General features: G+C 35.4%; 1 protein-coding gene, 1 long non-coding RNA gene and 2 other non-coding genes across 6 annotated transcripts in view; 1 reads left to right on the top strand and 3 right to left on the bottom strand.

Moving 5' to 3' along the window:
- Positions 1–2,471: 2,471 nt before the first annotated feature.
- LOC117134454 lies at positions 2,472–2,578 on the bottom strand. Its single transcript, XR_004458641.1, has one exon. It is a non-coding gene; the product is annotated as a small nucleolar RNA R71 (small nucleolar RNA).
- An 8,901-nt stretch (positions 2,579–11,479) lies between these two features.
- Positions 11,480–27,303, top strand: part of LOC103868600 (protein disulfide-isomerase 5-3) — a 16,728-nt gene continuing 904 nt past the window's right edge. The window contains exons 1-16 of one of the 2 annotated variants that reach the window (XM_009146684.3): positions 11,480–12,752; positions 13,219–13,261; positions 13,423–13,513; positions 13,610–13,704; positions 13,824–13,881; positions 14,065–14,249; positions 14,339–14,396; positions 14,494–14,534; positions 14,629–14,703; positions 14,780–14,836; positions 14,961–15,027; positions 15,118–15,261; positions 15,343–15,564; positions 15,633–15,794; positions 15,881–15,958; positions 16,058–27,303. The exon at positions 16,058–27,303 is cut by the window's right edge and continues 904 nt beyond it. In XM_009146684.3, coding sequence (XP_009144932.1) covers positions 13,221–13,261; positions 13,423–13,513; positions 13,610–13,704; positions 13,824–13,881; positions 14,065–14,249; positions 14,339–14,396; positions 14,494–14,534; positions 14,629–14,703; positions 14,780–14,836; positions 14,961–15,027; positions 15,118–15,261; positions 15,343–15,564; positions 15,633–15,794; positions 15,881–15,958; positions 16,058–16,135 — 1,452 coding nt within the window. In that variant the 5' untranslated portion in view covers positions 11,480–12,752; positions 13,219–13,220 and the 3' untranslated portion in view covers positions 16,136–27,303. Of the gene's footprint in view, positions 12,884–13,218; positions 13,262–13,422; positions 13,514–13,609; positions 13,705–13,823; positions 13,882–14,064; positions 14,250–14,338; positions 14,397–14,493; positions 14,535–14,628; positions 14,704–14,779; positions 14,837–14,960; positions 15,028–15,117; positions 15,262–15,342; positions 15,565–15,632; positions 15,795–15,880; positions 15,959–16,057 lie in introns of both variants that reach the window. The other variant, XM_009146685.3, reaches the window with a different exon arrangement.
- On the bottom strand, positions 11,774–11,936 carry LOC117134571. Its single transcript, XR_004458755.1, has one exon. It is a non-coding gene; the product is annotated as a U1 spliceosomal RNA (small nuclear RNA).
- The window catches only part of LOC103868598, a 36,934-nt gene continuing 25,954 nt past the window's right edge, over positions 16,324–27,303 (bottom strand). The window contains exons 1-4 of one of the 2 annotated variants that reach the window (XR_632970.3): positions 20,476–27,303; positions 20,186–20,247; positions 19,712–20,033; positions 16,324–19,556 (exon numbers count right to left, since the gene is read on the bottom strand). The exon at positions 20,476–27,303 is cut by the window's right edge and continues 25,954 nt beyond it. This is a non-coding gene — a long non-coding RNA (uncharacterized LOC103868598). Of the gene's footprint in view, positions 19,557–19,711 lie in introns of both variants that reach the window. The other variant, XR_004458167.1, reaches the window with a different exon arrangement.

The following is a 27,303-nucleotide window of genomic DNA, read 5'->3' as shown; positions in this document are numbered from 1 at the left end:
AAAATCAAAATATTATTTTCAAACCGTAAATTCTATTTTTTTTTGCATTTACATTTTTTCGCTATAACCAAAAAATGTATTTTCTCGCAAAATGGAAAAATACACTTTCCCGCCAAAACCGCAAGATGCATTTTTCTGCAAAAAAAAACATAAAACACACATTTTCATTAAAACTCATTTTTCGGCTAAACCAGTAAAACCACACTTTTCGACCAAAACCCAAAAAACGCATATTCCCGCCAAAACTTCAAAAGCATTTTCCGGCCAAAACCGCAAAAAGCATTTTCCCGCCAAAACCGGAAACAACGCATTTTCTCGCCAAAACAAAAAAAAAACGCATTTTCTCGCCAAAACCGAAAAATGCATTTCCCGCCAAAACCGGAAAAACGCATTTTCTTGCCAAAACAGAAAAATATATTTTTCCGCCAAAACAGAAAAAAATATTTTCCCGCCAAAACCGAAAAACGCATTTTCCCGCCAAAACCGGAAAAATGCATTTTTCCGCCAAAACCGGAAAAAATGCATTTTCCCGCCAAAACCGGAAAAACGCATTTTCCCGCCAAAACCGAAAAATATATTTTCCCGCCAAAACCGGAAAACGCATTTTCCCGCCAAAACCGGAAAAATGTATTTTACCGCCAAAACCGGAAAATGAAATTTTACCGCCAAAACCGGAAAAACGCATTTTCCCGCCAAAACCGGAAAAATGTATTTTACCGCCAAAACCGGAAAATGAAATTTTACCGCCAAAACCGGAAAAACGCATTTTCCCGCCAAAACCGGAAAAATGTATTTTACCGCCAAAACCGGAAAATGAAATTTTACCGCCAAAACCGGAAAAACGCATTTCCCGCCAAAACCGGAAAAACGCATTTTCCCGCCAAAACCGAAAAAACGTATTTTCCCACCAAAACCGGAAAATTGTATTTTTTCCGCCAAAACCGGAAAAACGCATTTTCCCACCAAAACCGGAAAAGCGCATTTTCCCACCAAAACCGGAAAAATGTATTTTCCCGCCAAAACCAGAAAAAATGTATTTTTCCGCCAAAACTGGAAAAATGTATTTTCCCGCCAAAACTGGAAAAAATGTATTTTTCCCGCCAAAACTTCAAAACACACTTTTTCCGTCTAACCCGCAAAAAACGTATTTTTCCGCCAAAACCATAAAAATGCACTTTATCGCGAAAAACGCATATTTCCTCAAAAATCGCAAAAATATTTTCGGCCAAAACCGTAAAAATGCTATTTTTCCGCCGAAACGTAAAAAATTATATTTTAGTCATTTTATTAACAAGTCCATCTAGATGGAGATGAAAGTTAAAAAATGACAAGCAAACGAACATAGTTGCATTCAGATGATTCATTTGGATGCATGGACGAAATGAAGAAACGAACAACACCTAGATGGAGCATCTGGATAAGACATCTAGATGAACCATCTGGATGCATCTTCCAGATGTACAAATGAACAGGGCCTATATACACTGTTTGATTACTATAGCATGCATCTGATAATACAGAGGGTTATCCCTTATATATTAAAAGAGAAGCATTGTAATAAATGTGTTCACACTAAATTGGATACATGTCACGTGTATAAGCATTGTAATAAATGCGTTTACACTAAAATAGACACATGTCACATGTAGAGAGCTTCTCAGCCAAACTCTACATAAATATGTTCACACTATGTACTTTACATTTTCTTTTTAACATAAAGCTCACATTTATGGTTTTTCTTTACGTTATTTTTACTGTTTACGAATAGAGCTGGATAAATTATTTAGTCTAAGACCTCTAACTTGCCTTATCCTTTTTGTTGCAGCTAATGTTCCAGGTGCATGACCAGTAGACATACTCGGAGAAACGCACAAGGGGAGTTAGTTACATTTACCAACCAGGAGCTAGCAAGGTTAGAAAGAACAAATCGTCAACAGCCAAGGCAAACTGACACCACTATGGGTGATCACGCCAATCAGGATGATCTCGCTGCGGCTATGGCATTCATGCAGCAGCAGATGCAACAAATGCAGCAGACCATCCAGGCTCAGCAGGATGCTGCTGAACAGGCTGCTCTCGCGCGGCAGGAACAACAGGCGCAGACTGTTCCAATCGGGCAGAGAAACCTTCCGCGTAACATCCCTACTACGCGCTCTGCCATTGTTCCTCCACTCTGCACCAGGCAGGACTTCGAGATCAAGCCTGCTTTGATCGGTCTAGTACAGAGAAAGGTGTTCTCTGGTCTCTCTACAGAAATTCCAATGGAGCATATTGAGAGCTTCGAAAAAGTCTGTAGTTTCACTCGCGCTAATGGTGTTCCACCAGATTACATCAGGTGCATGTTATTCCCATTCTCTCTTGATGGAAAAGCTGCACGGTGGTTGAACTCTCTCCCTACCGGCTCTCTCACTTCATGGGAACAGGTCCGATCAGCGTTCCTCAGTTATTTCTACTCTAAGGCGAGAACAGCTGCATTGAGGAACAAGATCACCTCCTTCAAACAGCTCACTGATGAGCCTTTCTGCGACGCATGGGAGCGCTTCAATGACTATCGCAGAGAATGTCCTCACCATGGATTTGATGATGATTATCTCCTGGACATTTTCTATGATGAAGTGGACTGGAAATACCAAGGTGCTCTAAACTCCGCGAGCAATGGAGATTTCATGACTCAAACCACTGCTGGAGCGTTTAAGCTGATTGAGAACATGGCTGCTAGCGCAGCTAATAAGAAAGAGGAGAGTGATTGCTCCATGAAAGGGAACAGTTCTGACGCCCAGAAAATAGATGAGCTGACTGCCAAGGTTGATCAGCTACTGAAAAACAACCAAGGGCACGTCTTCAGCATGGAGCAAGCTACGGCTGGGCATATTCAGAACCAGAACAAGCGACAACCGCAGAGCAATCAGCAAGCTGTTCCAGCTAACGGGAACAATCAACCAGATGAGCTGAAGGGTCTGGGTATGATGATGCAACAATTGTTGCAGGGTCAGCAGGTTCAGGCCAAGGCGTTGAATCAGGTAACCACAGAAATGGATACCAGGATGGGCAACATGTTCACTGAACTGAATAACAAGTATGACAATCTTGCGATCCACATAAGAAAGATCGATGTTCAGCTTGCTCAAACAGCTGAGAGTGTCAAGAGGCAACAAGAGACGCTCCCTGGAAGAACTGATAAAAATCCTAGGACTGAGCACTGTAATGCAATAGAGCATCCGTTCGCTGAGACTGCTCCAGGCGCAGAAGAGAGAGCAGAGCAGTCTGCTAGCTCTGGAGTGACTGCTTCTAGCGAACTTGCCGAGACTCCACCATCTCGAGTCTATGTTCCTAAGGTTCCCTATCCAATTCCACCTAGACATCTGATGGATCCCATTAGTGAAGAGCAGCTGATAGGTTTTAACAAGATGGTGAGAAGGCTTCCTAAAGAACTTGCATTCGAAGATGCTCTGCAGATTCGTCCATTGCTCCAGTTCTTTAAACACTGTAGAGAGACTCAAGAGGAGATCAAGGTCCTCTATACCAAAGCTCTGTCTACACCAGCACTGAAGGTATTGCCTAAGGTTGATGATCCTGGAAAATTTGTTTTTCCATGTTCCATCGCAGGAACAACCTTCAAGGATGCTCTGTGTGACTCTGGTTCTTGTGTGAATCTCGTCTCAAAGGTTATTGTAGACGATTTGGGTATTGCTGATATTGAGCGTTCTCAGCTGACCCTGACCTTTGCAAACTCTTCCAGAGCAGTCCCATATGGAACCATCCGCAGCCTTTATGTTCAAGTAGGGGAATGCATTGTTCCTGCTGAGTTTCAAGTTGTTGAGATGAACAAGGATCATGAGATGCCTTTAATATTTGGAAGGACATTCATGGCTACTGTTGGAGCAACCATCGATATGCCCAACAAGAGAGTCTGCTTCTCCAACATCAACAAGAAAGTTTTCTACAAGGCTGTACCCACCAGATCTTCCTCATCACACGCCTCTCGCATCTCAGTGTTTGATGTAGAAAAGCTGAAGGTTGTTCCAGAGAAGGAGCATGGTGATAAGGGTGAGAGCAGGCTGTTTTCTGATGAAGATCCTAGCACTGATCCTACTAAATTCAGAGGGAATTCAAGGGTGAAACAAAAAGTCCAGAAGAAAAGGGTCAAGGGAGATCCTACAATGACTTTGATACCTCTCAAGTGTGATGAGAACTCCATTGAGTATGAGGTAAAGTGCAAGGGTACCTCCAGACCGTTCTCTAAAGTCAGAGCCATTCTCACACATGAGCTGAAGGAGAAAGGAGACGCTGCTGTGAAAGGGTTGCTGAGCAGAGTTCTGAAGCTGAACATGTCTGATTGTGGAGCTTGTTTTAGAACAGGCCCTCCTGCTCAATCCGACTGATCCCAGTCACCAAGTCAAGCTAGAGACTTAAACCAAGCGCTTGGTGGGAGGCAACCCACTGGTGAGTGTCATTAACATTAGGATTTTCTTTTTCACTTATTTTTGTTTTTAGTTTGTTGAGTCTCAGGTCATAAATCAGAAAATCCGAGACCCTTGACTGGAGCAAGCAGCTGGCTGCTCTCATTCCAGAGCATCCTTTGCTGGAGCAACCGCGTCTTGCTCTGTCAGGCTGCTCCGCGCCAGGTAAGTATCGAACAAAAAAAAAATGTTTATTCTTGATTTCACCTTCTCTCTGATTTATTTTCACACCAGGGACGTTGTGAAGTAAGTCTGGGGGAGGGTTTTCGTCGTTTACTAACTCGTTTCTTTCTTTTGTTTTTCTTTTGGGTCAATTTGAGTCCGTCTTTTATTGAGTCATTCAAAACTTTGTGGGAATTAGGATCTTATTCTGTGTTGATCACTGACCACCTCGTGCTTTAGTTATCTTATTCAGTGACCTTAGCAGTGGCGAAAGACACACATGTGGACCTGGAACACCCTGACATATCTCACTTGATTCTCCAGAAGTTCTCAGCCGATCAGGTTACACTGGGTAGACTTAACTCCACCTTGCTTGAACCTAATCTTGACTGAAATTCTTCTTGTTATGGGCATTAGATCAGGGAAACGAGAACACACTCAGGACTTCTTATCCTTTTTATCCATCTTGCTGATCCTGAGTGGCTAGCTCATCTTTAGCTAGTTCCCACCCTGCACCTTAGCCTTTATTCCACCTTCATGCATTTGTTTTTCAGTGTCATATGTGCAGATATGTGCAAAAAGGTCGGAGAGGAAAGGATCAACGCAGCCTGCTACTCGTTACTGCTGCAGAAATTCAGTCAGAAAGGAGAACAAGCAGATTAAGGGAGCAACTGCTCCATAACCAATGAACTGCGCAAGAGCAGGGGTGGAGAACCAGAATGGTTGCAAAATCATAACCACCAGTGGCACTCAGAACGATCATGTATTACCTCCTTCTTCGTCACATCACCATATCAGTCTTCGAAAAAAAAAAAAAAAAAAAAACGAGATTAATGTGATGGAGAAGGGGAAGAAAGAAAAGAAACATGGAGCCACTGGAAAGGTCGAGCAAGAAGTTGGTACCAAGTATTGAAGAGTGTGTAGAGGAAAGTAGAAAGCAGAACAATCAGTTGCCTGTTCCGTCATCAGAACAGTCGCACCAGATAGAGCAAAAACGAGTAGAGGCTGTGGACATCAATGGATCTATCCTCTCTTGCCATTTTGTGTGATATCCTGCATCCTCTTCAATGAAATGGTAGCCCCTAAACACTCTTAACTCCACCATTAAATAGCCTGTTCCACACCTAGACCGTCTACCCTGAATGATGCCTGTGATGAGAAGCTCACGCTACTCTTAAATGAATGTAGGGAGTTCTGTCTCGATAGTGTTGCTTTTTCAGGTTTGAGATGAAGAGTATGAAGACGATTTTTGAACAGCAGTCAGTGGGGTTCCGGTAAGGGTGTGTTGTCCTAGTTTTACTGCTTGTATGGTTCAGAGATTCGTGGTTAAAGTATGGTTGCTGAGAATAGGAGAGTTCCCACACTTTCAAACCTTTCTCCCTGTTCTTGATACTTGACATTGTTTGGGGACAAACAAGGATCTAAGTCTTGGGGAATTGATATATGGTGTTTTATACATCTTGTATATATGCTTTTAAATTGGTTTTCAAGTCTTTATCGAGTCTTCCTAGTCCTTTTGGAGTCATTACAGGTCTGGAGTTGCATTTTATGGGAGATGGATCAGCTGGAACAAAAGAGGCAGAAAACAATGCAATTTGGTGGTTTTCACGCAGAACAGTCTTGATGACTGTTCCGAGTGAGTGTTCCAGCGGCAGAGATTTTTTAGGAAACTACAATCATTACGGGATTTGCCCTAATTATCCATATTTTCTCTCCCAGCCGCCTGTGGCTTTGATATATCATATTTTTGTTTCTCTTTATCATTCTACGCTGTTTTTGGGAGAAGAAACCAGACCTTAGAGTTGGAGACTTGTGATTTGATACTTTGTAAAGGGAGAAGGCTCCATCTCTCTCACCCTAGAGAAGAACCCCCTGAACCCTTATTCTATTTTATCTACACATGTTTTATTCAGTCTCTGTCTCTGTGTTTTCTTGCTCCATGGCTGAGTAGTCAGCTTGCTTAGTCTAGGGTGTTAGGGTGTTAGATCCGTGAGCTTGACATAAATAAGTTATAAATCGATTGTCTTCATTCACTGTTGTTCTTAAGGCTTGCATCAAGTTAACCACTTAGTGCCTGATTTTAGGTTTAATCTATTCATCAAAAGTGTTATAGGTTGCTAGACATAACTTGAATGAGCATTGCATCCCTAATCAGCGAAAGTAGATATTAGGGTGTTTTGTGAACATATCGGACTTGATCTCTATTGCTTGCTGTCGCATCTTGATCCAAACGAGAGTTTAGGTATCAAGATCGATCAGCATAGGGGGCAGTACCACGACAGTGGATTGTTCTATTTGAGTGATCCGAGGTCTAGACTTGCTCTTAATTAAACTTGAATAATTGTTTGGCTCACACTTGTTTAACACCCGATCAAACCACCCTAGGCTAGCATTTTTAATCATCTGAAAACTTTAATTCAATCTATTACTTACTTATTACGATTCCTCAACTTTAAAACCCCCATATTGTTTTAGCTTGATTCTGATCCCATAAAGATAAAGTGTAAGATTTGGTCTCTGTGGATTCGATCCTAAAGTGCTACATCGACATACCATTCGATTGTGGTAGTGTGCACATTAGGTTATTTGGTGTGCGTATACACGTAATATCAGCTTCTCAGCCAAACTCTACATAAATATGTTCACACTATGTACTTTACATTTTTTTTTAACATAAAGCTCACATTCATGGTTTTTCTTTACGTTATTTTTACTGTTTACGAATAGAGCTGGATAAATTATTCATAAATTTTGATTCGATTTGTTATCCGTTTTGATTCGAACCGAAAAATCTGGATATCCGTTACTCTACGAAACAAATCCAATATTAAAATGCAATATCCGTAAAAAAAAAACAAATCACAAATATCAATATTTATAGGAACAAATATCCAATTTGATCTGTTATATGCATATATATACATATATTTAAAGAATTATATATAAGTTATATATTAGAATTTATATAAATTTTACAATATTTTTGTTTTTAAATAATTTCATTTTAGGAATTTTATTTTTCATGTATTATTTTGAAAAAAATATCATTTAATATTAATCAACAGCATCTTTATATATTTATCAATCATCTTTATATACTTTTACATACACATACATGTGCACATTGACGTGAGCACCTAAGTATTTACCGCAATTGAAATATCTATTTTTTGGAAGTTAAAATATTCTTTTTCTTAATGCTTCTTTCACTATCGACCAAATTGTAGTAAAATGATTTGTCTTAATAATTTTCTTTTCTTTTTTTAACTATTATCCGTTAAGAAACTATAATATGAAACCATTGGTTCGACATCACGACTATCTAAGATTCATAACACGAAAACAAACAAATAATAATAATTTTTATTATCACAGAAAAAAAAACCAAAAACATCAAATATTTTAACTGAACAAACCAAATAAAAATTGATTTAAAATTATAGTTATGTTTTAGGAGATTAAAAACCAAAAAACAACTTAAAACCAAACCGATATCCAGATTAAACAAATTAATATCTCTTTATTAAAAAATAACAAAACTAATAATCACATTCTGTGCAAGGCGTGGTTATTACCTAGTAAAATAATAAAAGAGATGCGTTTCAGTTTCTTATTTTGTTTCCAAAAGATTCTTTATTAATTTTATTTTCTTTTGCCATCAACGAAAGATTCTTTAATTAGAAACTGGAGTATCACCTAAAAAAAATTTCCAACAGGTCCATGATCAGCTACCTATAGTAACTTACTGAGTTGTTCTAGCATGGTTTGGCGCTAGCTTAGTTGACAAGAAGGTTCCATAACTTTCTTAGCTAGTTTGTGTCTAACCATTTGAGGTGCAACTTTTCCAAGAGGATATCATGGAATCAAAACAACAGTGTAACATATTATCAATATTTTGGGGAAATTTATTTTGATCTTTACATATGTCGACAGCTTATAAGATACAAAGTTTATGGTGATAGTATTTGAAAGATATGTCAAATGAGGAATCAAATGGTGAAGATAGGTTTCAAGTCTTGGCTATAAAAAATGTATGATTTGCATACCCATGGAAAAAGCTGGAATTTTCGTAGCAGTTATGGCATCCGCAAACAAGGTCCATAAAACTCAGAGAGCTAGTTCTGATTATTGCTGAGAAATGGTGACACGACACCAAAACCTTCGTTTTCCCTTGGGGTGACAACCACAACACTTGAAGATGTAATGGTTCTTTAAGGTAGAATTCTCTGTTTTAGGTTTGAACATGTATCTTTCCTTGTGTTGTGGCGTAGCTATTAATTTGTGCCATCTACACTTCTAGCATCTCTACCAAACTATTTTTCCAATCGTTGTTCATCTTTCAACTGGTACACAGACCGCTGTTGCTCCACCTGTTCATGCAAACTTATATGCTGAGCTAAGTCTCTTAAAAAACCACAATATAGATTTCACCTAATCGAAGACAAGACTGATCTAAGTGCCTGGTTTAAGTTGGTCCAAATTTGGACATGGGAGAGATTAAGGAACTGCAGCCAAAGATTGGCTAATTATGATGACGTGAAACAAAAAGAGAAAAAGACCAAAATAACACTAAATCAAGTTTTTGTTCCCAAACTAGCACTCAAGGCCAAAAGTCACAAAAATAGCACTCAAGAGATGGGGTTTAGGGTTTAGAATTTAGGGTTTAGGGTTTAGGGTTTAGAGTTTAGGTTTTAGGGTTTAGAGTTGAGAAGTGAGGTTTTGGGGATAAGATTTCAAATTTTGAAAAATAAAAAAATTTAAATTTTTCAAAAGATAAAATGTTATTTTGGTCATTTTAGTTTTTGAATGTTATTTTTGTGATATAAACTTAGAAAGGTGCTATTTTGGAGATTTGCCCAAACAAAAATTTTAACTAGGTTAAGATCTGCGCCTTACGCGGAATAAATATTATATATATAAATTATTTTATATATTATATGTTTATAACATATTATAAAATAATAAATATATATTGAATAATTAAAAAGTCATTATCTACTACTTATATAATTAAATTAGTGCGATCATATAAATAAATTTTATAAATCGAAAAAATATTTTTTCTATTTGATATGATATATAATTAAATTTAAATGATAGTAACATATATATGGTATATTTTAATATTAATATTTATTAGATGATGCTTTTTGCTCATTTTTTTTTTATCATTTGTATCTGTTATAGCAAAAAATTTAAATTAGTGATAACAAAATTTTCACTGTGGAATTAATGGTTTAAGTAATTTATAATATTTTAAAAAATTAAGTTGTCAATATTTTTTCAAATTTTTTATCAAAAAATTGTTCAAAGTAAATTTTAAAATTAAGATAATTATATATTTTTATATGGCATATAGTTTAATTTAAAATGATACATATATTTATATATCTTTTATTTTTGATACTTATTAAATGAGACTTTCAATTTATATTATTTTTTAATTATTTGTATCATGTCATAACAAAATTTTTAAATCATAGATCACAAAATTTGAATGTGAAACTTTTAACAGTTTTAGTAATTTATACTCGTTTTTAAAAATTCAAAATATAATATATAAATAATTTTTAAAAAATTTTATTATATAGTTACTATGATTGTTTAATTTATTTTAATAGCTTAAAATTAAACAAATATAATTATAATACACACTTATTTTTATCAAATCTTTATTATTCAAAATCATTAATTGTCATATATACTTTAGCCACATTAGGCAATTCCGCAATCTTATTTAAGGAAATAATGAAGCACATTTAATAATGCATTTATTGTGGTTTAATAAAAAGCTTATTATATATTTAGATGGACCAACCTATTTCTCTAAAGATTCTAAGAATCATTCTAGTAATGACATGTGGCTACAAAAAAATGTTATAATGCTTCTCAAATAATATATAGGAGATTTGTCCTAATTAACATCCCCTATATATTAAAAGAGAAGCATTACAACATATTTTTGTAGTCACATGTCATCACCACAATCTTTCTTATAATCCTTAGAAAACTATGTTGGTCCATATATAAATATATAATAAGCTTTTTATTAAATTAACCATAAATTAATCATAAATGTTCTTCATTGTTTCCTTAAATAAAAATCACGGAATTACCTAATATGGCTAAAGTATATATGACAATTAATGATTTTGAATAATAAAGATTTGATAAAAATCAGTATATTCTCTATCATTTTTAATTCATTTTAAAATAAATTAAACAACCACATTAACTATATAATAAAAATTTAGATTTTTTCCGTATATGTTATAGTTTGAATTTTAAAAAATGAATATAAATGACTAAAGTTGTTAAAAATCTCACACTGAAATTTTTGTGATCCATGGTTTAAAATTTATGTTATAACAAGATACAAACGATTATGAAATTACAAAAGTAGGAAGTCTCATTTAATAAATATTATATATATGCATATTAATATTTTTTTAAAATAAATTATATACCATATAAAATACATAAGTATTTTAATTTCGAATTTGATTTGAATTTTTTTTGATAAACATTTTGAACAATTATTGACAACTTAATATTTAGATTTTAAACTTTGTATTGAATGTTTTTAAAATTATAAATTACTAAAACTATTAAACATCCCATAAAGTTTTTATTGTTATCATTGATTTAAAATTTTTGTTATTAAGAAATACAAACGATCAAAAATAATATGAGTATAAAATATTTTTTAACAGATGTCAATATTAAAAATGTACTATATATCCATGTTAATATCATTTAAACTTAATTTTATAACATATAAAATAGAAAAAAGTGTTTGTCTAGATAAATAAAATTTATTTAAGTATTTGTACCAATTTAATTATATACGTAATAGTTAATAATTTTTAATTATTCAATATATTTATTATTTCATAATATGTAAAAAAATATGTAATACTTAAAAATAATTTATAAATAATATTTATCCCGCGCAAGGTGCGGATCTTAACCTAGTCTGTTATATTATCAGAGAATAATCTGTTTAATTTTATAGTTATGGAAGGCTCATTAAATTGTGGTTTAATAGAGTAACATTAAGCCAGGCGATCAATTAGTAAATTGAGGTTTTCTCTCCCTAACCAAGAGAGACAATATCGGTTAACAGAAAATTTATGAAGACTAAGTTACTGGTAGGGGCTGCGCGAACGAAAACCTTCTATTCCACAACTAATGACGCAGGCTCTTCTACTTGAAAAGACCTTAGGCTAAGCTCCCTTCTTTAAGGTGCAATGAAGTCACTAGTCTAGGTAACTCATCTTTTTGATTACGAGTTGACCATGTCTAGGTAAGTGAATTGCTCAATGATACGCATGTCTTATTTATATCAAAGTTCCAACGGCCCCTCCATTTCTCATAAGCGATGTGCGATCTTTGCTAATCTCACACTATCCCTCATTTTTGTTACATAAAGACGCACAGCGTGTCGTTCCAATGCTCCCTTTTTTGAACGGTGTGTCAAATAGGCTTCAAGGGCTGGGCAAAAAAATCGTATTGGAAGAATCGAACTGAATCCGATCCGTTAAAAGTAGCACTGAACCCAAACTGAAATTAGTTAAATATTCAAGCGGATTCAAAACTTTGGTATCTAAAGAACTGGAACCGAACTCGACTAAAACCAAAATAAATTTATATACTTAAATATCCAAAATATTTAAAATATATATACAAATAGTTAAAAGTAAATGTCTAAAATTTAATATTTTAAATTCTGTGATATTTAAAATATATATGAATTTAAAATTTTTAAAAATAATTTAAACGGGTTATCAGAACCCGAACCGAATTCGCAAAGATCCGAAACGAATCCCTATCAAAATTTATAAATCTTCGAATGAGACTGAAATCTTAAACTCCAATACTCCCAAACCCGAATAGACCCAAACCAAAGAATGTCCACCCAATCCGTAATTCGTAATGCAAATGTGTTTCTATTTGTGTATTATATTCGTGGCAGAGAGTCAAAAGTGAGAGAGAGCTTATGACAGTGATTTATTCATTCCATTTTATCATTACAGCTTTGCTATATACTAGTTATTCTGGTCTGCACCTGAGAGCTTAGGATTTCTCGGGTGCTCATTTCTTTTCCGGAAGCTTCTCCAATCAACTCAGGTATCTCCAACATGTTCATAGCCACTCATTGTTTGAACTACACCGACGGCACTTCTTCTCTAGCCGAGGCTTTTTTTCTGAAACTGCGGCGTTTTGTGAAACCACAAACGGTGTCGCTTCTCTGGTCAAAGGTTAAAATTAATTTTATTATTTTAATCATTATTTTAAAAATAAAATAAAAAAGGTCAAAGTTCAAAGATCAAAACTGATTTACTTCCCTTCCATACTAGGATTAGATACCATAATTATAATTATATGATGTGATTCCTTTCTATTTTATTTAAGAAAGAGAATTACAAATATATAAACTTTAAATGATGAAAAATCTTCATTCCGTTTAAAAGAAAGATAACATTTGAGTTTAGTTAAGTGGGAATCACACAGGAACAGGTTAAGAGATACAGAGAGGAGAGAGAGCTCATTGTAGGATCTGCTTCTGTTTAATTCCCTTTCTTGTTTCTCGCAGCCATGGTTTCCACCACCAAGATCAAGTCCGTTGATTTCTACAGGTAACCATCCTCTCTTGCATTTACTCTCCTGTGTCCCAATTCTGATGATATTATTGGCTTTTGATTCACATGCATATAGTCTCGACCTTTACTCTGTATATTTGGATACTTACTCTGAGAATTGTATACTTCTGCTGAGTTTGATTTGTGTTGTTCTTCAGGAAAATCCCAAGAGACTTGACAGAGGCATCTCTCTCTGGTGCTGGATTGTCCATTATAGCTGCCCTCGCTATGGTCTTCTTGTTTGGAATGGTAACCTATTTGCCTTGTTTCCATCTTCACAACTTTACAGTATTATATGCTTCTTGCATTGTCAGCTGATTCTCTAGCTAATGGTTTTACTTGCAGGAACTGAGTACTTATTTGGCAGTTACCACTAATACATCTGTTATAGTTGACAACAGCTCTGATGGGGACTTCTTACGCATTGATTTCAACGTCAGGTAGACTGAACAACAACCAACATGCATGCCATTTTAACAGTATCATTCTTTTTATGACTATGTTTCAGTCTTCACTACAATGCTGGTCATTTCTTGATAAGTTGACCCTTTTTCTGTAGCTTTCCTTCCCTCTCATGTGAATTTGCATCGGTTGATGTCAGCAACGTGTTGGGAACTGTAAGTTTTCTGTTTCCACTTCTCAGTCTTTGTCTGATGATTGCTGTATACTATGAAATGAGAGGAAAATAACAAAGGTATTGACATCACAGAGAATGGTTCTTAGAGTGTACGTTAGATTGTACAACAACATTAGTTTGTTATATATAACCTATGTTTAAACTTTGTTAATAATTTTTTCAGAAAAGGTTGAATCTAACAAAAACGATTAAGAAAGTCCCTATTGATCCGTATTTAAGAGCCACTGGTGCAGAAGTCCACTCCACCTCTGGCTTACATCTCATCAACCATGGAGACGAAGATCATGGAAACAATACATATGCTGCTATACCGTTAACTGGTGCTACCTTTGACAAGTTTTCACATCAGTAAGTAGTTGACTACTTCTTCTATTTTATGTATACTACTATTAGTACATGTCCAAGGGTTTAACTGAAATGGAACTTTCGTTGTGCAGTTTTCAAATCTTGGTTGTTAATTTCTATGCTCCATGGTGCTACTGGAGTAATCGCTTGGTAATGTTGGTTTAATTACCTATGTTAGGTCCATAAAATATGTAAATGCTTACTATTTTACAACGTTTCTTTTGTTCTCTCTGCTAAACATTTTCAGAAACCATCTTGGGAGAAAGCAGCTGAAATAACAAGACAGAGGTGCGTAGTTAGTTGTGTTCTTTTCCGTTTTTTATTAAACGGTTAAGAATTATTAAGTCATGCTTTTCTGATGATTTCTATTTGGAGTTTGCAGATATAATCCTGAAACTGATGGGCGTGTTCTTCTAGGAAGCGTTGACTGCACAGAAGAAACTACTCTATGCAAGAGGTATATATATATACCAAGTTTGATGTTTTCTCACCTATTTCTTGTTAAAGTTTATTGTATCAAATGAAATTTTCAGGAACCATATACAAGGCTACCCATCTATCAGGATTTTCCGCAAAGGCAGTGATCTTAAGTGAGCAAATTGCTCTTCATGTCATCTACTTGAAGCCATTTATTCTTCTCTATTTATGTAAACTCCACATCCTCTTTGGTTATCAATTGTTTTTTATAATGGTCACTCTCAAATCTTTGTGCAGGGAGGACCATGGCCACCATGAACATGAATCTTACCATGGAGATAGAGACACAGAGAGCATACTCAAGGTAATACTAGTCTAAGTTAGATTCAACCATTAGGAATGAATATATGAGTGCACCAGTTTGTACAAATTTACAATGATTTGTTTCATCCAGATGGTGGAAGAACTGCTCAAACCTATCAAAAAGGAGGACCACAAGTTAGCTTTAGATGGTAAAACTGATAATGTGGTTTCAGGTATTAAAAAGGCACCAGTTAGTGGTGGTTGTAGAATCGTAGGCTATGTGCGTGCCAAGAAGGTAAAAGTGAAGTTATTAATGTTCTAGTTTTTATCTTCTAATGGTGTACCATTTTGGTATTGATATTGGTTTTTGATTCAGGTCCCTGGAGAAATCATTATCTCAGCTCATTCAGGAGCTCATTCGTTCGATGCTTCTCAAATGAACATGTCTCATTATGTTTCCCATCTCACCTTTGGTAAAATGATTTCAGAAAGGTTGTTGACTGATATGAAACGCTTAATGCCTTATCTTGGCCTAAGCCATGACAGACTTAATAGCAAATGGTTCGTAAATGAAGGACAGTTTGCTGCTAATGTTACCGTAAGTCCCACACTTTTTTTTTTTACTTTCCTAGTCGGGGTTTACACTTTTAACGTGTGAAAATACAGATCGAACACTATCTTCAAGTAGTCAAAACAGAGGTCGTTTCAAGAAGATTCGGTCAAGAACACTCAGTGATAGAGGAGTATGAGTATACGGCTCATAGCAGTGTGGCTCATGGTTACTATTACCCTGTTGCCAAGTTTCGCTTTGATCTCTCTCCTATGCAGGTTTCTCTTTCAGCATTTGATCTCTCACCAGTCACCAATGTCAATTCATACTCTCCTCTCTTAAAACTTCCCTATGTTTTTTGTAGGTCTTAATAAGTGAGAACCCAAAGTCATTCTCACACTTCATCACAAATGTTTGCGCCATCATAGGTGGTGTTTTCACGGTATAGTATTTTTTTTTTGTTCATTCTCTCAGTCTTAACTTTGTTTCATTTGCTTATGTACTCCATGGTGACTGTATGAATCTGCTTGTTGGGTTTCAGGTTGCGGGGATACTAGATTCGATATTTCAAAACACATTCAGACTGGTGAAGAAGATCGAGCTTGGAAAAAACATTTGATCAAGAGTGAATGAGTGGTTTAGATGTTACTTCTTTTCAGTTTCTTGTAAGATCTTAAAACCATAGAAAATACTCAGTTCTTACATACCTTGTAGACTAAGTTTGTTTTGGAATATCAGTTTCATAGAATAAGGAAACAATGTTGGCTGTACATCTATATTTCTTCATGATTCTTGATGTTTTTTTTAAATTTTCTCCATCATTTGTCTTTATCATTCATATTTGTATATAGGTCTAATGGTATTATGAATATTGTATATCATTTACACTAGCTGAAAAGAGAGAACAATACACACACACACACTTATTTACTATTTTACTAACATAAATGAACAGATAAAGAAACAGAAGGCAAAACAGAAGGAGTCTCTTGTGTAAGTGATAGAGCACTGTTTTTTTCTTCAATATATATATACTAGGTGATAACCCGCGCTATGCGCGGAATGAGTAGATTTAAATAGTTTATCACTTTAAATATATAGGTATTTGAGAGTTAAAAGTCATAGAAAGAAATATTACATTTTATAGAATAAGGGGTTTAACCGAAATTGTGTATGTCTATATAAATTAAGCTTCGATTTAAAAAAAAAACTTGTGTGTTTGTTTTGTTAACTTGAAGCATAGTTCATTTAAGTGAATCCCTAAGAGTAAGCAAAAACTTATAAAAATTAAATTATGAAGTAAAAGATAAAATAAAACATTGGCAATAAAATGAAACATAATAGAAATTTTGGGATTGCATCCAATCGTAAATGAGAGCTTCGAATATAACTTGCGATCATGCCACCCGCGGAATCCTGGAATGATATAAATATAAAACTGAATTAAAAAAGAACTCAATGTTTTTATACAAATAGTTATAATAGCATTATGATAAGACAAACTCCTAAGCTTCAATTCCATATGCCACACACTTAAGCTCTTTCAAGCTATATTTAATAGTAAAGATTGAAAAAAAAATTAAGCAAATCGACAACGAAGTTAAAGCCCACCATGAGTGTTGTGCTTGCAAGAATGTTTGTGATAAGAATGTATTGAGAAGGAGACGGTGGTGAGGAAATGTAGCTAGAAGCCCCTGTATTTATATATAATTGGCATGTGTATAGGGTAAATAATGATTACTAATCACCATCTTTATTTGCATAATTCAAAATAGCACTAATTCCCAAAACTTGCCATAATTATTTTCATAATTTAAATTCACAGCGGATTCATTGGAATATTATAGGAAACAAACAGATATATTGGTCAACAAAATAAATTTAAAATCAATCAGTATCAACGGAAAAAAAGAATATACGATTCGGTTTCGACTTAAAATTTCCATTACCAAAATCGTATAATATTAATGAGTACGTATATATTCCGAATTAGTGTCATATTTAGCTCAAAACATCCCTAATTTGGAATTTTATGAATACCATGCATTATCACGCAAGTAATGCTAATTGACAATCTCCTTACAATTTTTGGAAAGTTTTTAGTAAGGGGATAAATGCCATAATTGAATGTTAAGAAATATATATTAATCATGCAAAACCTTATTTTTCTCAATAAAGTAATACCTTTTTTTTTAATCGCGTATTAAATTAGTTCCAGAATTAAGGCAATATTTGTTTCAATCATGCAATAATTGGAAAATATTTTGAAACTAATATTTGCATGCACCGTTGTTGAGTATCACTTTAAATATTTTAAAAACAAAGGAAATTAGGAATCTAATAAAGTTTCTTTTAAGTTTTAAGACAACTAGGACCGGCTCGCCCTACGGGCGGGATAATATTTTGAAAATAATTAAAATAGTTAGAGAAAATATTCAATATAAATTGTTCTATTTAAAATGTACATATTAGTTAAATTCTGTATACACTATCGTATTTGAAAACTAATTATACCATATTGTCTTGATAAGTATTTTTTTCATTGTGCCATCACATCTTTTTTGGAAATTTTCTGGAGTTGGATGAATCTAAATAGTATAGTAAGGAAATAGACTACTTGTAATTGTAGATTAAGTAAATGTTTATGAGTAAAAATTTTTATTGGGTCGGTTAAATTTGATATAAACTAATCAACGATGCACTAGTGGAGAAAGATATGGTTGCATGGCAATTCGTTGAATTCTCTTTGCTTACAATATTGTTAATGGTTACAGCGCAGAGTAGTGTTCTAATATATACATTTGAATAATTACACAATATTTCTGAATATTAGATGCACTTCATAAGTTATTATATGATAATAACTTCCATAAGCATGGCATAAGTACCCAATTAATAGTAAAATATAAGCTAAAATAGATAATTTTTATATATATTTATATTTTAAACCCAACAAAGCATTTGACTGAAATAAATAATATATAATGATCAAATCTTAGGTGTTTCTATGTTTTTTCGTACTCAGTATATATTATGTGTTGAACTTGAAAAAAATGACTATAAATTAATAAGCTGTTAAATTCTCACCAAAATTTTGTGATTAATGTTTAGATATTTATAATATAATACAAATAAATACAAAATTATTATATTAAACTAAATAATTACTCAAAATTTGATCTAAATAGCTGCATTATATTTTTAATATCAATTGTTAATTAGTAAATAATCACCCTTTTCAAGATTTTTATCTATATAAAATAACCCTTCTTTATAATAAAATATTTCGTATTTTTCATGCATAGTTGATACATCATATTTTCTGAGACTTAAAATCTTAAGTTTTGTGGTGTAATGATATCAGTGAACTATTAATAAAACCACTAAACTAAATGAACTTCTAAAAATATATAATTTTTTTTAATGATAAAAAAGAATGTCTTTTTGTTTATTTTTCAAAATTGAGAATGATAAACTGATTTTAAGACAGTCACCGGCCTAATGAGCTATGATTAAATAATTACTGTGATATTTCTTGGTTTGACAACATTACTGTAAATAATTCTACACATATTAACAAAAGACAGCGAAAATGTCATTTTTCCATGGGAATATAAAGCTTTGCCAAAGTTGTGTAGTCCCAAAGTGATCTCCTCAAACCGTCCATGCTTCTCTCCACACATGTTTGTACAACACTGCCTCACGTTGAAGTCTATAGCTGACCGGTTCGAGGCGCAGTTGCAAAAGCTGCTCTCAAACCCTAGGCCTGATCTCCAATCAGGAACCAGAGAAGCAATCTCTCCATCGATCATGTTAGCTATCTTTGTCACATCATGGTCGTCCATCTCCAGCTCTTCCACCATCTCTCTTGCAACGCTAATTGCTATGTCGCTTTCTATGTCAAACGGGAAGTATATGTTCCTCACAAGCCCTGCAATGAGAGGAACTTTTAGAACCAAAAAAAAGGTTGTCTGGTCACAAACCTTCCTTGTGCCCACAATAACACTTCGTGCATCACCACCATGTCCAAGAATTCAAACCTGTTTGTGAATGGAAGAAGACATTCAATAAAGAAGATGACCAAGGTGAGAACTGAGTAAAAAAATTAGCAGCAGCTACACCATGCCTAGTATTCAAAAAATAAGAAAATAGCTTCTAGTGGTAAATACATATGTTTACAATATAAAATCTTTACCTTTTAACATAGCATAGACTTCATTATTACTCTCCATGTTGTTTCTTGTCTGCTCTGCTGCCAATAAAAACAGTTTCTCTCTAATGGCGGCACCGACGTAGCGCGACCGACGCTTCTCTCTCTCTTCACCTTGTCATTCAGACAAAACTTGCAAGCCATATAAAAGCAACAAACATGACACAAACTTCTTTTTAACGCTAACGGCGATAAGTAAATGACGAAGACAAAGCCCTCAAGCAGATAATAGAAAAGTAATTACCTCTGTATTTTTTGTACTCTAAATCAACATAAGGTCAAAGAGAACACCAGGAATTCTTGAACACTTGAAAAAACCAAGAGACATCAATTACCCAATCATATACTCTCGCTCAGATATATATTTGTTTTAAGTATTCACACTTGCTCTACCAACAAAGCTAAGCTATGAATAACAGAGCACAGATTGGTAGCTAAACAATGCGTAAAATCACTTACATTAATATTTTTTCAGTGTCCAGATCTTTCTGTTCATATAGCCAAATTTGGATCCTAGCTTTCTGCATGACAAATACATAAAAACTAAAAAACCAGACGAATCATAAAAGGCATTGATAAGTTAAAACCGTTCAAATCCATTGTTTTGGAGCTTAAACTTTGAAGAAACCTACAATTCAAGTTAGGGAGCCACCGCAAAAACACCGCAAAACAAAGCAAATTCAATCAAACAATACAAAGAAAACAATACCAACACATAAATGAAAGAGAAAAGATTATAGGAAACATACAATTAGTTGGATCATAATCCTCTGGACTTTGGTGATTATGGCTGGCTGCCGACGTTTTGAGATCTCTTTTAAGCTTCAGGAAAGATGAGAATCTGAGAGGACCAAAGCCTAAATTAGTGAGACTACAATTGGTGAATCCATCCCCTGATGTGCCTGTTGGAGAAACCCCTGATGAGTCGTCAAATAACGGAGTGGCGGCTGTCCACCAATATCTCAATCTCCCAGATATTGAATCCATTCATACAGATGTCACATGAACCCATCTTCTTCGAAATCATAAAGAAGGAATTGATGGATGGAGATGTAGTGGAGTATTGATTGTGGAGTTCTGGATCGAGAGAACTGAAACGATGGTGAAGAAACGGTGAAGACGAAGAGCGAGAAGCGTAGAGCCTCGTGTTATCCATCTTGGGTTGAAAATTTTTTTTTTAATTGAACCGGGTAGCAAAGCCCAATGCTAACCGACGAAGCCCATCGAAACACAGCAGAGCCCATACGAAAGCAAGAGCTTCGTGTCTTTTGCCAGCGTGTATTATTGGAATGTTTTGATTGGTCAAATATATTAACCTACGTGGACATGCTAGAAACACTCCATATTCACCTTTTAGTATAGGTTAGATTCATAACAGATTCTCCGATTCATAATGACATGATTGACAATCACCATGTGTTTTAGGAAACAACAACGGTGCGACATTTGATTCGTAATAAATTTGACGTGATGGAAATGTATCAATAAAAAAGGGATAATAAAGTTGACTAGAAAAACTCTACAATGTGTCGAGCAGAGAGACAACTTCTCTTATTTCCTTTTCTTGGACCTTTATGTTTATTTATTGGCCCATAAATAAACAAACAAATATATTTACACCGTCTGCGCGTATAAATAATAAAACAAGTATATTTTGGTATAACTAACGCAGGCCCTGGTATAACTGACGCGGACCCACCATCTGCAAAAACAAATAAATATATTTCCAAATGAACATCTATAATACTAAGAAAAACCTAATTATGAGAATCATGCAAATACAAAAAATCACTAATATTATTCATTTCTCATACAAATACACACTACACATCATTATACATATTCTACAAAATAAGTAACAACTCAACGTAGACAAAACAACAAATTTATCACAAACCATTGACTCAAAATGTTAACGCCTTTGAATAAATGGACCTTTGAACTAAACGGTTGAAGAATTAAAGAAAAAAAAAATTTAAACTCACCTTCTATAAAACATAACTACAAAAAACTTATCCTCACACAAAATACTACACCATGAATAACGAGCCACTTCTTTCTTATCAGCTCTCACACCAAACATAATCTACAGGAGCAAATCCACGGCAAACACTGCAAGTCTACATCCATAGGCCCATCTCAACACTACAAGTCTACAACACATAACAATCCATCATTGATTTCTAGCTACCGTGTATCATTGACAATCTAGGTAATTTAAAAGACTCAACAATTGAGTATATGGAATTTATGCTAAAATACCATCACATTCACCACCCCGAGTCAACCTTAATTATTCAAGAGACTACTGAATACGTCATGAATAAGCTACCAAACGGCTACAATACCATAACTAATGATCTCCAAGTTACTCTTACCATATGGGACTACAACCAAAATGCGACTGCAAGACTTGTGTTGATCTTATCATCACAGATATAGAGGAAACAAATAGGCCTCCAACTACATAAGAAGAAAACAATATATGCACTATATGCTTCGGAAATTACATCTATGGAAACAAACTTTGCTCTCTTACTTGCGGCCATAATTTTTATTTTACATGCATTGATCAATGGCTTCGTACAAATAAAAGCTGAAGGGAAAATAATCTATGATTCCACCCTCAATATGATTAATAACATGAAATATCATGTTTTAATTTCCAATTTTATTTGTGAAGTATTTACTACTTTGGTTTTTCATTTCCATACAAGATAATTAATAATATATCCTCATTAAGAAATATTTTCAATTCACACCATTATTTTATTATATAAAAACAAATAACATCAATAAAGACAAATAATACATGTCACTTAAAAAAATTAAGATTACTTCCTAAAATTAAACTACAAATGATGGGACTATTTTATACAATTCACAGCTTTCTTACTATCTACCTACACTACTTAAACCATAAAACCATTAGCAACACCATAGATCCAGATATTGCTTCATCTTCTAACATATAACTAAAACTTTCAAAATACCATCCACCAATCAAAATATGCTACATCGAGAAAATCCAAATTATAACAAAGGACAGCCACCCTGCACGCATAGCGCAAACCACTAATATGAAATGTATTACACTCTTAACTCGTGGGATACACGAGTCAATCCCAATCTCATGTTCATACCAAAGACTCAAATCTTCTAAAATAAGCCGGACATCTAACAACTTCTAAAGCCCTTATTTAGAATTTGTATTTGCTAAGTCTAAATGACTTAACAAAATCTTAATTAGCCAACAACTTCCCGCGTAAATCTATTAATCTCCTTCTTCATTTTGATCCACATCAGATTTAGTGTTCTTCTTCAATCTCTTTCCATAATATTATCTCCAGCTCTTATCAATACCCCCATCGGCGAGAGCAAGCTTTTCCTCAAGCTCGAAATGGGGGAATTATATGAAATATTTTTTACTTGCATCCATGAACTCTCATGAACCGGTAAACCCTTCCAATGAATCAAAGCCTTAAGAGGACCTTCAACATCATGAAAAATACATTATATATGTTCTGTCTGTAGGACAAACACATCATTCTCCTCCAATAAAAATGGTAAATTTGTGACTTCATGTTCCTTGTCCAAAACCAGCTTTAACTGGGACACGTAAAATACTATATAGATTTTAAAAATCTCTAGAAGCTCCAATCTATAAGCAATCTGACAAATCTTCTCAAGGACCTTGAATGGTCCATAAAAGTTTGTTGCAAGCTTCTTGCAGAAAACTTTACTTAAGGAGTTTTGACGAAATTGTCTCAACTTGAAAAATACTTTGGATCCTTGGATCCTACTTCAAAAACCAAGTCTTTGCGTTTCTTATCAGCATTATTTTTCATGTGTACTCACTACAAGAAAACACATGTATAACGATGACGGTATTTGTGGTTATTTCGTCGTAAAAATAGAGTTTACTACGAAATAACTACGAAAGCCATTTCATCGTTAAACGTTCGTCGTAACATATATTTTCTCGCTAATTCGTCGTAAAGTTACGAAGAAAGTAGTGTCAATAATTTCGTCGTAAAAGCCACGTCAGCTATTTCTTCGTAAAAGCCACGTAAACATTTTCCTCGTAGAGTACACGTAATAGTTTCCTCGTAAAGTACACGTAAAAATTTTTCTCGTAAAGTAGACACTTAATTTCATCATTCTTTATACGTAATCGTTACGACGAATATGCGTAACTTTCGTAGTAAATTCCTCGCTAACAATTTTTCAATTTCTTCGTTAATTAGACGTAATTTAGCTACTAATTTGCTTTGATTCTTTATTTTTACAAAAACATATAATGAAATATATTTTAAAATTTATTTCAAAATAATTAAAAATGAAAATAATAAATCAATACAAAAATATTATATAAATATTTAAGTTTTAAATTTATAATACAATAAAAAGAAAAAAAAAAAGGGTTGTTGTTCTGCATCTCCTCGAAGAGGTCTTGACTCCTCTGTACTTCTTCCTCATCCTCATGTGTGCTGAGTGGCTCTGGAAGGAGATTTTGTCTCTGCATCTCCGCCAACATGGTCTCCAAATGAGGATTTCCAGACGCTAGAAGGTCCAAAAAGCCCTCGACTGAACTCATACGAGCTCTGAACGCAGACCGCGTCGAGTTCAACTCGGAACACAGCTGAGTGACTCAATCAGCCCGTCTCTGACCATAAGACGATGTCTCTCTTGGGACATCGTTGACATAATCAATCCCCAACGTACATCCTTTTTTCTTAGGAACAACCTTAATTAAAAAAAATTTAATGTTATTTATAAAAATATTAGATTAAATGAATAATAATAATAGAAAGTTTAAAATTTTTTACCTCCTCGTAAATCTGATCCACTTCAGGTGTGGATAATGTGACCGGTATTCCATTGGGAGACTGCTGGGTTAGCTGGGTTTGGCGGTCTTCAATCCGAGCAACCACCTCTGATACCACTCAAATTACCCTAAGGAATGAATACTCTCTCAAATAAGAGGTTCAGTTGCTGTACTTAGGGATTGAATCCACAAGGAGCTAGAGAACCTATTAAATCTAGTCAGGTTATTAATTCTAGGTGTTTGTTGTTTTATGAGTTTAAAAGTAAATAGCAATCCTAATTGAGCAAGTCTATTGTTCGACTAACAAGATGATTGGGGGTGTAACTTTATTGGAAGATATTAGATGCAGGGTTTCTATTCAGGTGTTGGAGATTATAATCCTATAGATGCCTAACAGTTGCATGCATGATATATTAGAGCTCAACTCCTTAATCACAGTGATCAGCGATGGCAATGTTTCACTGGTTAACTAACTAGATCTTGGATCTCAACTGTCGTCTTTTGATTACAAGAAAGTGTCGATCGATGATCCTATAGGGATATCGATCAATACACCTTTCGCAACATCGATCGATTGTCAGATGACAATATCGATCGATAGCTTCTAGTTAAGCCCTAGGCGCAGGTTGATAATGCTCACTAGTATCCTAGATCAGTGGTTAGCTCTCTCTAGCAGGCCTAGCATGACAGATTAGATTCAGGACATGATGATCAAGGAAGCTTGACACATGAAAATTCCTAGGTTCAATATTCTAGTTAGCAAGGCTAGAACAATCATTAAGAACAATAAAACAGGTCTCATCGCCCACATCTAAAACGCTCACAAAACATCGTAAAACTCCTAAACGTTTTTGAATACCCTCGAAAGAGCAAATGAACTGAACGACAAATTAAGAGTTAAGATACGAAGTGACTACTCGTGTCTTTCCCTCGACACTTGGCAGAAGTATAAACTAAATCCCATAGAATGCTAAAATTACATTTGTTATATATAACAAGGCCGCATAGCGGCTGAGATTCAAAGCCACCAACGGCCAGTCCCGCATACATAGTCAAATGACCTTGCAAGGCCATAGCACACTCAAATAACAAATGGCCACACTCGGCCTAAAACACCATACGAAATCTTGAGATAAAGGTAAAGGAAAAAATATCCCGACGACCTTCAGATATCAAGGTCAAGATACCCGGACATCGAGACTCCAAATGAGTCCGCGGGCTGATCTACTTCTCCTCCCTCATCCGCAGCATCGGCTCCCACTTCCGTCGTGTCCTCCGAAACCTCGATGGGTTCCCAAAGCTCTCTGATCCTCCCCTCGATTGGAGGAACCATCGACTCGGCCTGGGTGCACCCATCCATGAGGTCCGACATCTGAGCAACCTCGGAGAGAAGAGAGAAATCAGCGTTCTGCAACTTCCAAAGGGTACCAACCGAACCGCGGCATTCGCGGAAGTCACCCACGTAGTCTTGAGCGTCCTTGAAACTCCTGAACTCAGCATCAAAGAATGTAGCTCTCCTCGCTATCTCAGCAGCAATCGTCCTCCTCCATTTCCTCTCCGCACGAATGAGAGCTCGGGAATGGGACTCAGCCTGTCTGCGCTCTCTTTCCGCAATCTTGTTCTGAAAACGGATGAATTTCCTCTTGATCTCTTCGGCCTTGAAGTGCAAAAGACGCGCCTCTCTGAAACTTCCGTCAAGCGTTGAATTAAAGACCCGCTTTCCCTACACGAATCAAGGGTCAAACATAGAAGCGACATACGAAGACTCGCCAACTGAGTCTAAAACATACAGAGACTAAACCTCGTTGATCAACTGAGAACCTTCCGCACCACGTATATCCTCAACGCTTCATCCAGTGACGCTGGAGTAGTAAAACTGGGAGGAAGGTTGGCAAAAAAAGTCGTCCGGAAGGGGAGCCTCACTGGTTCCACTCCCATCACCGGGGATGAAACCCGGGTTCCATCCGGGTAGCGGAAGATCTTCTGAGACAAAGTTTCTGTCTTTGAGAGCGATTCCCTTGTCCTTTCGGGGCCTAACTCACTCCCTCTGATCGGGAACAGGGTCGGGGTGTGGCTCGTCCATGTCTGATGCACGTAAAGGTCGGGAGATGCCTCGCGATCGGTAGAGCGCCACTGCATTCCGGATCCTGTCTAGGGTGAAGGAATCCCAAAAGAACGGACCGTTGCAGAGAAGGTCGCGCTTAGCAAACAAGTCCCTGGGGATCGTGGGAAGAACACTGTTCGCTACAAAAAAAAATGCGTTAGATACCTACGAGTATCTATACGGACCAAATTTCCAACCATCGTACCACGATGAAAGTTCCATTTGCCACGGAACAAGGGGAGACAGTTCTCCTCGACGGATGCGCAAAAACGCTCGAACCATCCCTTGGCATTTGAAGTATACCCCTGGATCTCTTTCTTGAAGTCATTTTTTGAAAAACAAAAACTTTGACACAAAGGTAAAAAGAGAGAGGATAAGAAAAATTTCTACCTTAGAGAAATTTTCTTGTGAAGAGAAGTTAATGAAGACTTAAAAAAAAAAAATTACTCCACCTATGTATAGGAAAAAAGGTTACTATTCATTCTCGGTCTTTCGGCAAAAGATTACGTCTAATTCCATCAAAACAAGTCATACCGCAAGCTAGGACCTCACACCCACGTCCACGAATCCTAACTAGCTGGGGGGCTAACTGTTGGGGTCAAAACCGATCACGACGGAATCAATGCCTGAAAGTTACTGGAAAAC

This window comes from Brassica rapa, chromosome A05 (assembly GCF_000309985.2).
Source record: "Brassica rapa cultivar Chiifu-401-42 chromosome A05, CAAS_Brap_v3.01, whole genome shotgun sequence".
Lineage (NCBI taxonomy): Eukaryota > Viridiplantae > Streptophyta > Magnoliopsida > Brassicales > Brassicaceae > Brassica > Brassica rapa.
The sequence above is the reverse complement of the archived record's forward strand: the minus strand, read 5'-3'. Positions and strand labels throughout refer to the sequence as shown.